This window comes from Pelodiscus sinensis, chromosome 18 (genome assembly GCF_049634645.1).
Source record: "Pelodiscus sinensis isolate JC-2024 chromosome 18, ASM4963464v1, whole genome shotgun sequence".
Classification (NCBI taxonomy): domain Eukaryota; kingdom Metazoa; phylum Chordata; order Testudines; family Trionychidae; genus Pelodiscus; species Pelodiscus sinensis.
The window spans coordinates 7,397,435-7,414,129 of NC_134728.1; the positions used below are offsets into that span (position 1 = coordinate 7,397,435).

General features: G+C 47.5%; 1 protein-coding gene across 1 annotated transcript in view; it reads right to left on the reverse strand.

Moving 5' to 3' along the window:
- Window positions 1-15,473, reverse strand: part of SLC17A9 (solute carrier family 17 member 9) — a 45,604-nt gene extending 30,131 nt beyond the window's left edge. The window contains exon 1 of the mRNA XM_006126190.4: window positions 14,393-15,473. Within this exon, the coding sequence (XP_006126252.1) occupies window positions 14,393-14,550 (158 nt within the window). The 5' untranslated portion in view covers window positions 14,551-15,473. The remainder of the gene's footprint in view (window positions 1-14,392) is intronic.
- Window positions 15,474-16,695: the final 1,222 nt, after the last annotated feature.

Genomic DNA, 16,695 nt, shown 5'->3' on the forward strand with positions numbered 1-16,695 from the left:
AATATATTTATAACTGATTTAGACCAACTGACATTAACTGAGATTTTACAATGTATTCATCTCAATTGAAAAAAAAACTTGCCTACACTAATGTGAAGGGTGAAACTGAGATCTGGACTGCAGTACATAGGCTAGGTCTGGTTCAAAGGCAGTCCCTGATCTCAGCAGCTGCGGAGTCCGTCCCTGCACTCTCAGCCCCAAGGTAGAGGGCTTGCAGGGTCAGAGGCGGGCGGAGAGCGCAGGGCACGCTGGCCTCACGGCGGCCCGGGGGCAGGGCGAACCCGTAGCCAAGCGGGGGAGCGGGGCTGCGGACGTGCCCTACACGGAGGACTTTAGGACCGCAGCGGCCGCCATGGACGGCGGCGGCGCGACCGGAAGCGGCGCCAGTCAGAGGAGCGCCGGGGAGCCAGGGGAGGGGGAGGAAGCGGGGGCTGTCCCTGCACTCTCAGCCCCAAAGCGGAGTGCAGGGGCAGGGTTTGGGACCGCCGCGGCGGCGGCGGCCCGAAGCGGCGCGCTGAGCGCGCCAGTTAAAAAAAGCACCGGGGAGCCGGGAGAAGTGGGGGGCCGTATTAAATCCGACCGCGGGCCACATTTGGCCCGCGGGCCGGACTTTGGACATGCCTGCTCTAAGGAAATGTAAAGGAAACTTTGAATCAGAATCAATATTTTTTTGCTGGAAGAAGATCCCACCTCCCAGCCCTTGACTTCAATGAAATGTAGGAGCCTAAATAGCTTTGGGGATCTGTTTGCAGTGTTGTTGGAGCTGTGCTGGTCCCTGGATGTCAAAAAGACATGGTGACTGAGGTAACATCTTTTACTGGACCAGATTCTGTTGGTAGAAGAGACAAACTTTCAAGCTTCATCGAGCTCCTCTGCAGGTCTGGGGAAGCTACCCACAGTGTCTGAGATTGGATACACATAAGTTTGGACAGATTGTTAAGCATGTGAGGTCCGTGAATGCTGAAAGAGCCCACGTACATGAAGTGGGCAATTAAGGATTAGTAGGCAGGGTTGTTACAAACTGTTCCAATGAGCCATAAAACCAGTCCATGGTTCTGAGTGGCTCGCAGGGTTAGGCATTTCAGTTCTCAGGCTCATCTTTCGCAAGTTCCCTTGGAGGATGAGGACTGAAAGGTCAGACACAGAGTTATTGATCGCTTTGGGAAAAGCATTTGCCTATGGGGGAGAGGCTACTCTCGACTTTTATCATTTTTCCATGTGAGTTCATTCAAGCGCATAGTAACAGTTTGGGCCAAAGTCCCTATGCTCTATGCAAGTGTGCACAGAAACACACATGGACAGCCAAGTACGTTAGGTGCAAATGGCCTAACCCAAACTCAGAGTGGTCAATGGATATGTTCCCTTGACTCCAGCAGCGGTAAGGGGATTGTCTCAAATCAATACAGTATCATTCTGACACCTGCAACAGTGGTGTCAATGATTTCACCAGGCAGTGGAGTCAGGCCAGGATGTTGACAGGGAGTGCCCTGGTCTAGAGAGATATGAATGTTTGTTCCTCAACAGGCAGACATGTGGCTTAACTCATACTTCCCTGTTAGGCATGTCTCTTCTTCATGCAGTGGTCACCAACCAGTCAATCAGAATCTTCTGGTCGATCTCGGAGCCTGTGACAGGTGATCCTGAGGGTATGTCTACACTACCCCGCTAGTTCGAACTAGCGGGGTAATGTATGCATACCGAACTTGCTAATGAAGCCCGGGATTTGAATTTCCCGGGCTTCATTAGCATAAAGCCGGCGCCGCCATTTTTAAAAGCCGGCTAGTGCGAACCCCGTGCCGCGCGGCTACACGCGGCACGGGCTAGATAGTTCGAACTACGTAGCCATTCCGAACTATCTGTACACCTCGAACTACGTAGCCATTCCGAACAAGGAGTACAGATAGTTCGGAATGGCTACGTAGTTCGAACTATCTAGCCCGTGCCGCGTGTAGCCGCGCGGCACGGGGTTCGCACTAGCCGGCTTTTAAAAATGGCGGCGCCGGCTTTATGCTAATGAAACCCGGGAAATTCAAATCCCGGGCTTCATTAGCAAGTTCGGTATGCATACATTACCCCGCTAGTTCGAACTAGAGGGGTAGTGTAGACATACCCTGACTGGTTTGGCCAAGAGACTGTCATCAAGGGCAGGCACTTCAGCTGCCCCTCCCCACACTGCTCTGCATCTCCTGCCCTTTGCTTTGGAGCTGTCCCCTCAGGAGCTGCAGCGGAGGGAGAGAGAGGTGCTGATGTCAAGGTGCCCCCTCCCACTCTGTATCCTTTCTCCACAGAGCAGAGAGGGGGCACAACTGGACTTAGAATGGAGTTTGCTGGCTGCTTAGGATGGAGTTTGCTGGGAGTGGTGCAGGGCCAGGGCCAGGGCCAGGGCCAGGGCAGGAGTGAGTGTGCCTTAGCCCCACTGCATCACCACCCAGGAGCCACCTGAGGTAAGAAGAGCCCAGCTAGAGCTCACATCCCAAATCCTACCCCAGTCACAAACCCTCCTCCTGCACCCCAAACCCCTGCCCTAGCCCAAGCACCCCTGCATCCAAACACCCTTCCAGAGCCTGCACCTAGAACCCCCCTCTGGCACCTCAACGGCTGCCCCAAGCTCAGCTCAGAGTCTCCCCTCACACTCCAAATCCCTTAATCCAGGGGTTCTCAAACTTGTGATACCACAACCCACCTCTCAGTTGCTCGCGACCCCCCTCTAAGTTGTTTGCAATCCCCCTCTAAGTTGCTCGTGACCCCCCCGGGGGGTCAGGACCCACAGTTTGAGAAATGCTGCCTTAATCCAAGACCAGAGCCTGCACCCCAACCCTCTGCCTCAGCTTGGTGATAGAGAGGGAGCATGGGGGACGGAGGGAAATGTAGCGAGCAGGGGACAAGGCCTAAGAAAAGGGGCATAAAGGAGGTAGGGCAAGAGCATTGGGGTGTGAGGTAGATCTCGGATTGCATTTATATTCAAAAAGTGATCTCGTGCTTCAAACAGTTGGAGACCCCTGTCTTAGAGTAACTGGGTGGCTTCACCACACAGAATCCGGGTCCCCTGCCTTCTTTATCCCAGCGCAAAATGTGTTCCCTTGGAACACTCTGCACTCGCACTCTGTAGGATCATGGCCTACAGCATTTTAACTAAGGGCAGGAGAAAAGAGGAAAATGAAAGAGAGAAAAAAGACACTGATGGCTAACGCACTAGAATGGGATCCAAGAACGTTGGTTCAATTTCCAACTGTGTCACAGATCCTTTATGTCCCCTTTGGCAAGAGAATTAATCTCTCAGATTCCTATGGAGAATAATAATCCTACCTTTGTCTGTCTTTGTGTTTTTGGATGGTAAGCGTTTTGGGACAGGGACCATCTCTAATGGTATGGTGGTGTAGTGCTTTGCATAATGGTACCCTAATCTTATCTGCCATCTTTAGGCTCTGTCTACTGTAATAAAAATAATAAATAATTTACAGAAATAACAAGAAGGGGTTATCAGAACACAGTCCCCAGCTGGTTTTTGACCAAGTTTCTATAGAAATTTTCCAAAACCTTTAGTTGTTAATCCTTTTTTTCCCCTTGAAGGTGGCAGATTATTTCACGCAGCCTGAATATTCTCTTTGATAGCAATTCTGTTCCACAGGTTGAACCTCTCTAAGTCCAGCACCCTGACCAGTGCTGAACCAGAGAATTTGCCAGACCCAAGGGCTGTGTCTACACTGGCATGAATTTCCGGAAATGCTTAAAACAGAATACTATTCAGTTTTCAGTTTTTCCGGAAAAGGAGCGTCTACATTGGCAGGCTGCTTTTCCGGAAAAGCCCTTTTTCTGGAAAAGCGTCGGTGGCCAATGTAGATGCGCTTTTCCGGAAAAGAGCCCCGATCGCCATTTTCGCGATCGGGGCTTTTTTCCGGAAAAGACAACTGGGATGTCTACACTGGTCCTTTTCCGGAACAGTGTTCCGGAATAAGGACTTATGCCCAAGCAGGAGCAGAATCGTTTTTCCGGAATAGCGGCTGATTTTGTACAGTAGAGCATCGTTGCTATTCCGGAAATTCAAGGGCCAGTATAGACAGCTCGCAGCTTATTCCGGAAAAGCGGCTGATTTTCTGGAATAAGTGGCCCAGTATAGACACAGCCCAGGAGATCAATATTGTCTAGCAGCATTACCAACACTTCCACGGCTTACTGGACTCTTGGAAGACATTTAGGCATTAATTACAGTTAAACAAGAGCACACAACACAGAGCCAGGGCTGGTGTATGTAAACAAACTTTATGGGACCATGGGAAACTTGGCCACACCCTTGATAAGTAGATATCTGGCTAACTGAAATCATGCCAGATGTTGCCGGACCAGAGTGCTGGATTAGAGAGGTTCAACCTGTATTGCATTTATTGTTTTGATTTTTTTAATGTGCAGCTGTAGATATAAAGCACAAACCAAGTTGAGAACTATACAGAAGACTTAAAAACAGTACAAGCTTCTTGAGCAGCATTTCTAGCCAGAAAATCCACCCAAACAATATTGTGTCACATATAAATGCTAGCTGTACACATCCACACCAAATTATTGAAAGAATTAATCCTGTGCAAAGATCCTGATGTGCTTACCTCATAGGAAAGAGCCTTAGATGCGGAAGCATTTTTCCCTAATTATAGTTATCATTGTAACTGCAGATGAGACATGGTTCTGCCTAGTTCAAAACAACAACATACGAGGCTATGAGGAAATTCTCTACAGGCCTGAGGAGGGGAGCAATATACCCTCTCTCAAGAACTAAATAGTAATAAATGAATAAAACATTATTTTGCATGCCTACAGCACTCTTCCTCTGAGAAGCTAAATGTGCTTCCCTGGGTGAGCTAGATGAACACAATGGTCCCGTTTGGCCTTAAAGTCTATGATATGTTAATAAATTCCACCTAAGAACCTCCCTCAAAGTGAGAAAACAAAATCTGCCTATTACCGATATGGAAACTGAGTCACAAAAACAAGTCTAAGTGACTTGCTCAATGTTCCACATGGCAGCCTCCAACTTGGGAATGAACCAGTTTTCTGACTCCCAGGCATAAGAACGGCCATACTGGGTCAGACCAAAGGTCCATCTAGCCCAGTATCCTATCTTCCAAGAGTGGCCAATGCCAGGAAACCTCATAGGGAAAGAACAGAACAGGGAATTATCAAGTGATACCACCCCTGTCATCCATTCCCAGCTTCTGACAAACAGGTTAGGGACACCATTCCTACCCATCCTGGTTAATAGCCACTGATGGACCTATCCTCCACAAATTTATCTGGCTCTTTTTTGAACCCTGTTAAAATCTTGGTCTTCACAAAATCCTCTAGCAAGGAGTTCCACAGATTGACTTTGTGTGGCATGTAGAAATACTTCCTTTTGCTTGTTTTAAACTTGCGACTGTGACAGGGCGCCTGCCCTGCACTGGCCCTTTAACACCAGGACTCCGGCCCGGAGCCGGGGCTAGCAGAAAGGAGACCAGCGGGAGCTAGTTAGGACTAGAGAGAGCCCAGCTGGCAAAGATCCCGGACTGCACGAGTGGCTGGTAGAAGCCAGCTGAACCCATTAGGGCGAGTATGAGCACAGCTGGCACGTATATATAGAGAAGCCCAGGTTGCTCAAGGGGGAGGAGAGAGAGGCCAGTGAGGGGCTGACTGTGGAGGAAGCAGGAGCTCTCAGGAGGGAGACCTGCTGAGGATAGCCAGCAAGGGCTGGGAGAAGGCCAGCTAAGGCTACCCTGACTAGGGGATGGAGGCAAGACCTGGGCTTGGAGGCAGATCACAGCCTGGCTTAGGTAAGTGGGCCACGGAGATAATCCCAAATGCCTATGATGAGCAACCCATACAGACTGTATTCTGCCCTGAGAGGGGCTATATGAAGACAGTCAGGGGGCACTGAGGCACACTGGGGTGTGAACCCCCTGACAGCGACCTAGTCCTAAAGCTTTGTTGCGTTTTTAGTCCCAGTCTGTCTTCAGGAGCCTATTGGGTGCTCTCCACTCTCTTCAGAGACTTGGGATCAAGAGCTGATCCTGCTGATCAGAGGCTAGGAGTGCTGGAGAGACAATATGGTCCTCAGCTGTCCCATGGGGTGCTCCAATCTCCATACTTCAGGGGTTCTCAAACTGAGAATCATTACTTCTCAGGGAGTCATGAGGTTATTACAGGGGGCTTGCGAGCTATCAGCCTCCACCCCAAACGCTGCTTCACCACTAGCATTGTTTAAAGTTAAAATGTTTTTAATTTATAAAGGGGGGGGGGTTGCACTCAGAGGCTTGCTACATGAAAGAGGTCACCAATGCAGAAGTTTGATAAGCAAGTCTAGCAGCTGTCCCCCAGCAAAAGAAGTGGATATAGGTCTGCTCCTACAAGGAACTGAACATGCATCAGCTCTGCCCCTCTTCCCTTACCTGTACAAAAACTACCCAACAACTCCAAAACTTCACAGGAAATCATAAAGATAAATAGAAACCGGCAGTTCCATCCCTTTCCCTCAGTGTCTGTGTGTGATGGGGAAGTGCACCCCACCAAGATAGCAATCTTTGTTTTACCAATCCTTAGCCCACACTGGGACACACCTATCTTTAGTTCCTGTGTTTGAGCCACATTAATGCACATAGGCTTAGGTCTGGTTTGTTTATTCCAACTACCTTCCATTCAGACAGCCCTATCTGATTACCTTGTTTTTAATTCTTGTAGCTCTGTCTCTATAAAAGCACTCAGATCGCTGAGGCCAGATCTACACTAAAACAAATCAAGAGATGTAACTGCAGCTACGGTACTTATGTAGCTGGAGTTGATGTACTTTGTTTCGAATTTCCCTGCTGTCCCCACAGTGGAAGGCCAATGGAAGCAAAGGCTCCTGTCAGCTTCCCTTACTCCTTGCAGAAGCAGGATTACTGGACCTGACGAGGAAGAGCTCTCTGAGTTTGATTTAGGGAGTCTTAACTAGACTCACTAAATTGAACTCCAGAAGATCGAACACAGCGGCATCGATCTTATGTTTAATGAAGACATGGCCTCACTGTTCACAGCAGCTCAGCTCTGAAGCATCCTTAGGTAGCAATGCCTTAGGAATCCTGAGCTCACTTGACCTGAATAGCTCAGGTGAAAGCAAACATCACTCTCTACATTTCTGTGACCAGTTGAGGACAATTATACCTAATTTCCGAGGATGCTGCCGAGCTCCAAAAGGCAAAATAAATAAATAGCCCAAAGCCAAGGGGAAGCCAAGCCAACAGGAAGCCAGCAGCATAGTGTTCCTTTATTTTCAAAGTGTTTTCACCCTGGAGGAATTTCTCTAGTAGCTCCCACAGAGCAAATATTTGTTCAACTTCATTTCCCTTGACTCAGGCATTACCCCTTTCCCTCAATGCGCGGTTCTGTCGACAGGCGCTTCAGCTGACTTGTCAGATGGATTCACTGGAGCTCAAGCTACCATGAGAGTTTAGTGTATGCTGCTCCTCAGGCTGCAATGAGGATTGTTGTAGGTGTACTTATTTGAAGGAAGCAGCAGGTTAGTGCTCAGACCACAAAGCTAAAAACAGTCTCATCCAAGTACAGGGCCAGTAGCCCCCGATGTTTGTTGATGTTTTTCTAAAGAGAGTTTCCGGTGACAGGAAAAATAGGTTCAGAGTCTGGTTCCTGTTAATGCTGCTTTTTGTGGCTCCTGATAGGAGGTAAACCTGGGCTCTCATGATTCTACAATGGAGCATGGACCAGAGCTGCCCTGTCTCCTTGAGGAATCCACCCCAGTGTCTCTGCAGCTCAGCTTCTTTCTCTTTATAAAAGGGAGGCAGATGCTCTCTTCATCCCTGGTAAAGTGTGGGGAGACCGTGGGAGGCTGGTGTCTGCCCATGTGTTGTCACGCCCCTCATACATGTCTTCACAGGGACGACAGCACCTGGCTGCAGGTTTTCACTGCACAGACACTCGCCAGAGGGTCCTCTTCCCTGTGCTGCTGTCTCAGAACCCGAGGGTTGTGTCTAGACTGGCCAGTTTTTCTGGAAAATCGGCTGCTTTTCCGGAAAAACTTGCCAGCTGTCTACACTGGCCGCTTGAATTTCCGGAAAAGCACTGACGATCTCATGGAAGATCATCAGTGATTTTCCAGAAATACTATGCTGCTCCCGTTTGGGCAAAAGTCTTTTTCCGAAAGACTTTTGCGCAAAAGGGCCAGTGTAAACAGCACAGTAGTGTTTTCCGCAAAAAAGCCCCGATCGTGAAAATGGCGATCGGGGCTTTTTTGCGGAAAACCGCGTCTAGATTGGCCACGGACGCTTTTCCGCAAAAAGTGCTTTTGCGGAAAAGCATCTGGCCAATCTAGATGTGCTTTTCTGAAAATGCTTTTAACGGAAAACTTTTCCGTTAAAAGCATTTTCGGAAAATCATGCCAGTGTAGACATAGCCCAGGTGTTCTGACTGCACTCCGTCAGGGGCAGATGACTGTTTTGCGGGGCCCTGGGCAGCATAACTCCGCAGGGGCCCCCCTTTGCCTCGGCGCATGCGCATGCGCGGGGCTTTTTTAAGCGCGGGGTCCGGGGCGGCCGCCCCGTTCGCCCTGCCCTGCCCTATATCCGCCCCTGCACTCCGTGGTCATTAAAGAAGCCCTTCGAAAACCTAAACCCACCTTAGATCACAGATCACTTTTTCCTTCACAGGCTGCTGAAAGCACAGAGCCATAACCCTGTTTCCCATCCTGTTTGATAATCCCCCCGGCTTGGCGTCCTATTCCTGCGACTTCTTCTGCAGTTTACTTGTCCGTTGCTTTAAGGTACAGCCCCTTCGTGGCAACTGTTGATGTGCTATAAGCACAGCACAGTCACACAAATAACACTGTATGGAAGCAAGTTAAATCAAAGATGCTGGTGCTGCCAAGGGGGTTGGGTAATTTTTAACGCCGTTTGACAGCTGTCTTCCCTGTATTTGTTTTTTCCTCAAAAAATGACTGCTCTCACCTGGTGCTTCTGTAGGGTATTTCCCTTTCCTGCCCTGTGTTTGCCTTAAGCTCTCTAGTGCACGGATTTGTTACTACAGATTGGACCTCCCTGGTCCAGCACCCTTGGGATCTGAGTGGTCCCGAACAAGGGAATTTGCCAGACCATGGGAGGTCAGGCCTCTGGGCTCCCCTCCTGGTTGCTGCCCCAGGAGAACCTTGGGCCTGACCTCCTTTTGGCCTGATTTATTTGGCTCTGCTACCTCCAGCCCACTCGTGGGGTTCTGCTTCCTGCCCTCCAGCTCCATGCAGGGCAGCAGCTGCTCCGGGGCTCCATGCCTATGGCCACCCGGCCTGGTGCCAGGCGGCAGCTGCTCTTGGGGGGGGGGGGGAAGGGGGATCACCTGGTTCCACGTAGCATAGCAGCCACTCCCGGATTTCTCTGCCCCCAGGTCACTGGCCCAGCAGGCTGCCCCCTGCCATACCAGCTCTCCTCCCAGCAGCTCTCAACCTCTGCAGCTGGGGCTCTCGGGTCCAACATCTGTAGGACCACATATGTTGCCGGACCAGAGATCCCCGGATGAGAGAGGTTCAACCTGTACTCTGTTCAGTGTCTATTCCTGGCTGGCCCATAGGCAGTCATAACACGATTAATAATCAATTGTCAAGAGACAATCCTTCCACCCCTCCCCCCAAGATTGCAATGTGTCCTACACAAGCTGACACTTTATGATCTACAGCTATCAAAGGTAGCTTTGATTTTTCAAATCTATCAGCTAATGACCAACTAGAATGACCTACAGGAGAGAGGTTATTTTCCACTCTGGGAAGACAGTTTGTTTATTTCATGCATCTCTCCTGCCATAGTTGGCCACAAGTACCATTTAGCAAGAGCAGGTTTGTATCCATTCCCTCTTTCCATTTCTTGCTTTGGGCAGAATATAGATGGAATTTGATTCTAGCCAGTAGTAGGAGCAGAAAATCACTGTTAAAACAGTGTGGAAGAGGTGGAAAGGTGCAGGCGTAATCATACACAGACATGCTGGACACTGAAACAGAGACATCACTCTTGACAATCCTGATTAATCACACCTGGCAGATGGCTTTTTGATTAAAGATCCTCAAATAATGGGGGCTTAGCAAGTATGTTATTTAACAAGATGAGTGTCTCGTACAGTAAAATAAACTAAGGGGGCTTGCATTGTGACAACCAAAAAGCTGTGAGCAGAACACTTTTCAGTGTAATCCATGGGATTGGGCACAAGCCTAGCAGACAATGACCAGGGGCCAGATTTTGGCCTCTACCATAGCTCCTCTGCATATAGCAACTGCTCTAGTTTATTCCATGGGTCTCACTGGCCCCATGTGTAGCTCAGAATCTAGGAGGCGCACGGCCCTCAAACACTGTTGAGTTTTCTGTGCTACACCATCCAAGGGGCACAGCCCAGAATCTGCCCCATACAATCAGCATTCTGACCCTAGATCCACCAGTAACTTTGCACATACTCTTGGGTAAGGCCTTTCATTTCTCTATACTGTAGAGTAGTTTCCCATCTGTACATGGGGAGTGTGTGTGTGATTATATTTACATATGTCCTGGGGGCCCTTGCTTATAGAGTACTTTGATATCTATGAATGAAAAGTGCTCTCCAAGTGCTAGGTGTAATTAATTAATGTATTATTGTTATAAAAGGACATCCTTTTCCTGTGCAGCCTTAATGAGAATTTTTTGAATGTTGTTCCTTGTAACAGAAGGGATTGTTTGGGATAACTGAACCACTAGCAAGTTCCCTGAAAGTTTAGGGAACTTGTACCCACCTGTAGAGGGTAGGATAATACATATGAGAAAACCAATAGAAGGGGAAATGAAAACTGAGCTGAAGGGAAGGAGAACAAAGGGGGAAGCAGAATAAACCCGAGAGAACAAAGAGAAAAAAAACCAAACATTCAGTGATAAGTGGTTATCTATCTAGGGGGCATGGAGGATCTGGAATGCTGCCTGGCCTTTCTTTTGTTTCAGTATGAAAATAGATTCTCTGTAATTTCTCCATATGGATAAATCTTTGTTTCAGTGACAACAGCTCATTAGTTTGAATGAGGTCCATCTGGAAATATTGATATTTATGTCTATTATTTTAAATATATAATAGATTCAAAAGCATCCACCAGGGCACACAGTTAGCTTATATAACTACATTAACCTGCCACTCACCTGCTGCACGACCTGTATTTCCCTTCCCTTTCCTTGACTGTCTTGTTCTGGGGGGCAGTGACTGTATCTCTCTGTATGCACGTGTGATGCATAACACCATAGGGCTCTGACACAGCTGCAGCCTGGGTGTGCGTCCGCAGTACAAATGATAAGCTAATTGCAATGATCTTCAACATTTTTAAGCACAAGATCGCTTTTTGAATTGAAGTGCAATCCGAGATCTACCTCACACCCAAATGCTCTTGCCCCGCCTCCTTTGTGCCCCTTCTCTGAGGCCCTGCTCCCTGCTCACTCCATCCTCCCTCACTATCACCAAACTGAAACAGAGGGTTGGGGTGCAGGCTCTGGTCTTGGATTAAGTCATTTGGAGTGTGAGAGAAGCTCTGAGCTGAGTTTGGGGCAGGCCGTTGAGGTGCCAGACGGGAGTTCTAGGTGCAGGCTCTGGAAGGGTGTTTGGATGCAGGGGTGCTTGGGCTAGGGCAGGGGTTTGGGGGTGCAGGAGGAGGGTTCGTGACTGGGGTAGGATTTGGGATGTGAGCTCCAGCTGGGCCCTGCTTACCTCAGGTGGCTCCTGGGTGGTGGTGCAGTGAGGCTAAGGCAGGCACATCCCTGCCCTGGCCCTGGCCCTGGCCCTGGCCCTGCACCACTCCCAAAAGCAACCAGCAAACTCCATCCTAAGCCCTATTGTGCCCCCTCTCTGCTCTGTGGAGAAAGGATACAAAATGGGAGGGTCCACCTTGACATCAGCACCCCCTTCTGCCTCTGCTGCAAAGCAAACAGGAGGCTCCTGAGGAGACAACTTCAAAGCAAAGGGCAGGAGAAACGCAGAAGTGTGGGGAGGGGCAACGGAAGTTCCTTTCCCTTTGTCTCTTGGCCAAATCAGTCAGGATCACCTGTCACAGGCTCCAAGATCAACCAGTCGATCCCGATCGACTGGTTGGTGTTCACTGGCTTATTGCCATTTTCATGAACCTCCCAACTTATCCCTCAAAAGATTAATCATACCTACTCATTGCTAGAGCTAGTTACTGGGCACAGGGACTGTCAGCAACTAACTTTTCATCAAAAACTAGAGGTTCATGAAAAATCTTTTTCTGTTGGAAGACATTTAGATGCAAATGTTCAAAATCTCTCAATGTTTCCCTTTGAAGCAGTGGGGCAGACTTTCATGAAAATTCCACTTTTTTTTACTTCTTTCCACCTTTTTTGTAATGGGAAACAGTAAATGAACCAGGAAAGCACAGAATGAGGAGGCACGAGGTTGAAACAAAGTTTTCCCCAAATTAAACTTTTCTTCAGATTTTTTTGCATTGGCCCACCCTTTCCCCCCATGAAAAAGATTGGCAATTTAAAAAATGTACTTTGGTGGTAAAAAAAAAAACCAAAACAGTTCTATTGGTTCCAACTTCTTTTAAATTGGGCTATAAACTTTGGGGCTGTGTGTTTTACTTTACTTTATAGCCTTTATTGTCTGGTTATATGGAGTGTAGCATTGTGTTGCAGTTCCAATTCTGACTGAAGTGTCTGGGTGAGGCCACAATATAAATGACCCAGAACATTAGTTAAAAATGACTGCAAACTTGTCATCAGCGTTGTTTTCAATGAAAATCAAGAAAAAAAATCAACTAAGTTTTACAGACTGATTGTTTCGGTTTTCTTACCGCTCTCCAGAGAGCTTTATCCAAAGCCCATGAAATTCGCTGGACTCTTTGGCTTCAGTAGGTACTTTCTATAATATGTATGTGGGGGGAGTCTTTATCAGCCACCTATGCAGTGATTATTTGCTATAAATCACAAATTTTAAACCAAGAATAAGAGTTCTCGCCATGGTAATCTTTCAGTTTTGCAAAGCTTCTGACAATCAATCAATCTTTCTCTTCCCGTCTCCAAAGCATTTCACCAACATTAACCAACTAATTTCCAACAGCACCTCTGTGCATTTTTAGTGTGTCTGCAAGCTGAGGCCTGGCCATGGCCATGGCCACAGAGAAGAGTAGGACTTAGAGAAGAGATTAAAATTGGTAATTCTTTGGTTCTTCTACAGAGCACAAGGCAACCCTGAATTTACACTTGACATCACTGTCAAAGGTAGTAAATATTGGCTTAATAACGTGGAGACTTGGGTGTCTTCCAAACATCAATGTATAATGGTTATTATTATTATTGTGGTGGTAGTGCCAAGAGGCACCAATCGGGCAGTGGAGCCTCATTATACCAGGCACTGTACTCACGTGTAATGAAAATGGGCAGAATATAGCAATTTTACACGGGTCACCCAATCACTTAGCACATGCCATGGACTTATACAACTAAGTTCACACACAAAGTTTGAACCTGTTTTCAATATTACACACACAGCGGAGAATACACCATCAGTTAGGAAATCCTTCCCCGATCAACTCAAATTAAAATCTACACTGCAGCAACCTCTAATAGTTAAGCCTGGGCATCTAAACCATTTTTAATGGGATTTTTCACAATGCACATTGTACTACTAACCTCAACTACTACTATGTGCATCACACTGATAATCAGCATAAAGGCAGCTTGGATACACATCAATTTTTTTTGTTTTAACTTGGGGAGACTATTATTACTGCTCTAGCTACTTCTAATCTTAATTAGTTAATATCTACTGTGCAAACAAAACTGTTGAGAGCTTTTGATAAAAAGCTCTTAATGTTTCAAATGACATGTTTAAATAACCAACTTCAGGGCAGATTTATGCTCAATTACTTTGCATTTTAACAAATTCTATTTTATGAGGTGGTTACATTTTCTTCCTCTGCTGGGGTGCAGTTTTGTGTATAGTTAGGATTAAAAATGCCTGAGTGAAATGGCACAGCTTTGCAAGGAAAACAGTTTGCATCTATCTCTATGCAGATTCTTCTTTTGGCCCCCATTACCACACAGTATCTGAGCCCTTCATAGTCTTTACCGTCCATATCCTCAACACGCCCCTCTGAGGTCAGGAAGTGCTGTTCTATTTTACATCTGGGAAAGGGACATAGAGAGAGTAACTGATTTTTCCTGTGGGTGACAAAGCCATACACTGACCTCAGCTCTGCTTGTGTCCACTGGACCAGCCTTATAAAATGACACTCTCATTCAACACCCCTAATGTGTTCGGAGCTACAGCTTAAAAAGCCAACTCTGCCTATTAAAACTATATAGCAGGTGGTTGTGCCCAAGGAAAAGAACTGAAAAAAAAACCTGTATAACGATTCAAACTGCATTCTTACCTGGACCAATAGGAATCCACAGTCCCTTCTTTTTTCGTGCCTTCCTTAGGTGTAGTCTTTACAGGCTGTTGCTGCTGGTAGTGGTGGTGATGGTGATGCAGCGAGACCAAATCAGAGCTGTATACCTGGACCCCATTCCTGCCAATACTGGAAGCCATTCTGAAGATTTGGGTGTTTGTTTGTTTTTTAACAAAAAGAGGCTTCCCTAAGGAAAATGACCTGGCTCTGATTGCACTGAAGAAGGATGCTGGCAAAAGGACAGACAGGGAAGCGCCCCAGAACAGGGTTACATAGATACCCGACGCCGCTGCACTGCAAGCTGCTTCAAGAAAGGACAGAGGCCAATTGCAAAGTTCCCCGCGGGTGGATGGGGCACCCGGCACTTGGCCCACGCCTCGCTGCGCCGGTGTGGGGCTCGCAAGGGAGTTGTCTTCTTTGCACGACGAAGTCCACGTGTCAGTTTTCAACTTCTCTTCCTGTTGGAGCTCTTCCAGGAAGTAAGCCGGGCCGCGGCTCCGGACTGCGATCAGCCCGGGGGGGAATTTACCAGCTGGGTTGAGCGGCCAACGCTTAGCAGAAGCCGCGCTGTGAAAACTCAAGATGTAGCCCCCACGCGGGAACAGGACCACGGCGGAGCGTGCCCGGCTCCGCTTCGGGACGGTGATAAGCAGTTACACCCAATCAACTCCTCCAGCCAGGGGTGACGTGAGTGGTTAGGATACAGAGAATTCCTCCTGCCTTTCCCTTCACGTGTTGCTGCTATTCCGACGTGAATCCGAATCCGATGGAGTTTATTCCGCCCTCGGTATTTGTCCCAACTATAACCGAGGAGCAGTTAACACTAGACCACGTTGCAGCTACACTGCTGAGGGGCGGTGCCTGCTTCTAGGAATCAGGGCTGGAGGAGAAGCAAGCTAGATTCCTAGCTGCTAAGAGAAAAAGGTCTAAGAGGGAGGTTCCAAGTAGCATCATCATATAAACCTTTCCCATTCGGCCGGGGAATGGGTGTTTTGGGGAACTGAGCAACAACTCCAGGAAAATACACATTGCTTTTTATTCACGTTGACTGTATCTCTGCAGAGTCGTCAGTGGAAGTGGCTCAGCTCACTGAACTCTTTCTCGTCCCTGTTTTTATACTGAGCACAAATGCACCGTGCATATAAAAGGCAGAGCTAGAGAGACACTTGTTAATAATTTTCCCTGCCTTTCAGTTTTCTGGCTTTCCAGGATGCAGGGCCTAAAACTGGTTTCCCTCTCTTACTCACAAAAGGAAAGCAATAGGAAATTCGAACCTGAGGGGAGTGCCCAGAGGAGCCAGTGAAAACAATTCTTCCCTACCCGTTTGATATCTGATTCCTTTTAGATGTCTTGCCACCAGCTTTCCCAGGAAGCACTCACCCCCAAGTGACACTGATTTTCCAGAAAGTGTGGCTGATTTGTATCTTTGCAAATTGTTAGCAAGGTTACCCCCTCCCCTACGGGCAGAAGTAGTCAACTGTATAAATGACTAGATTTATTTTCTCAGAGGGGTAGCCCTGTTAGTCTATGTCTGAAAAATCAGAAAATCCAGTGGCACCTTAAAAATTAACAAATTTATTTGGACATACACATTGGTGGGTAAAAACCACTTTGTCAGATGCAGGGAGTGGAAATCATAGAATACTAAGACTGGAAGGAACCTCGAGAGGTCATCGAGTCCAGTCCCCTGCCCTCATGGCAAGACCCAGTACTGTCAAGACCATCCCTGATAGACATTTATCTAACCTATTCTTAAATATCTCCAGAGATGGAGATTCCACAACCTCCTTAGCCAATTTATTCCAGTGTTCAACTACCCTAACAGTTAGAAACTTTTTCCTAATGTCCACCCTAAACCTCCCTTGCTGCAGTTTAAGCCCATTGCTTCTTGTTCTATCCTCAGAGGCCAGGAAAAACAATTTTTCTCCCTCTTCCTTGTGACACCCTTTTAGATACCTGAAAACTGCTATCATGTCCCCTCTCAGTCTTCTCTTTTCCAAACTAAACAAGCCCAATTCTTTCAGTATTTTTTCATCGGTCATGTTCTCTAGACCTTTAATCATTCTTATTGCTCTTCTCTGGACCTTCTCCAGTTTCTCCACATCTTTCACAGAATGGCCATCAGAACACCTGTGCTTTTTCCCTGTGCTTTTTCTCTGGAGCTTCCACACTTGCCTTATTGTGCAGTAGCTGTAGTGCTAAAAGCAGTTATGCCTCAGAAAAGGAGGTTTTCCTATGGCAGAAAAAGCCCTCTGTTCTGCCATTTAATTGCGCAAGAGCTCATT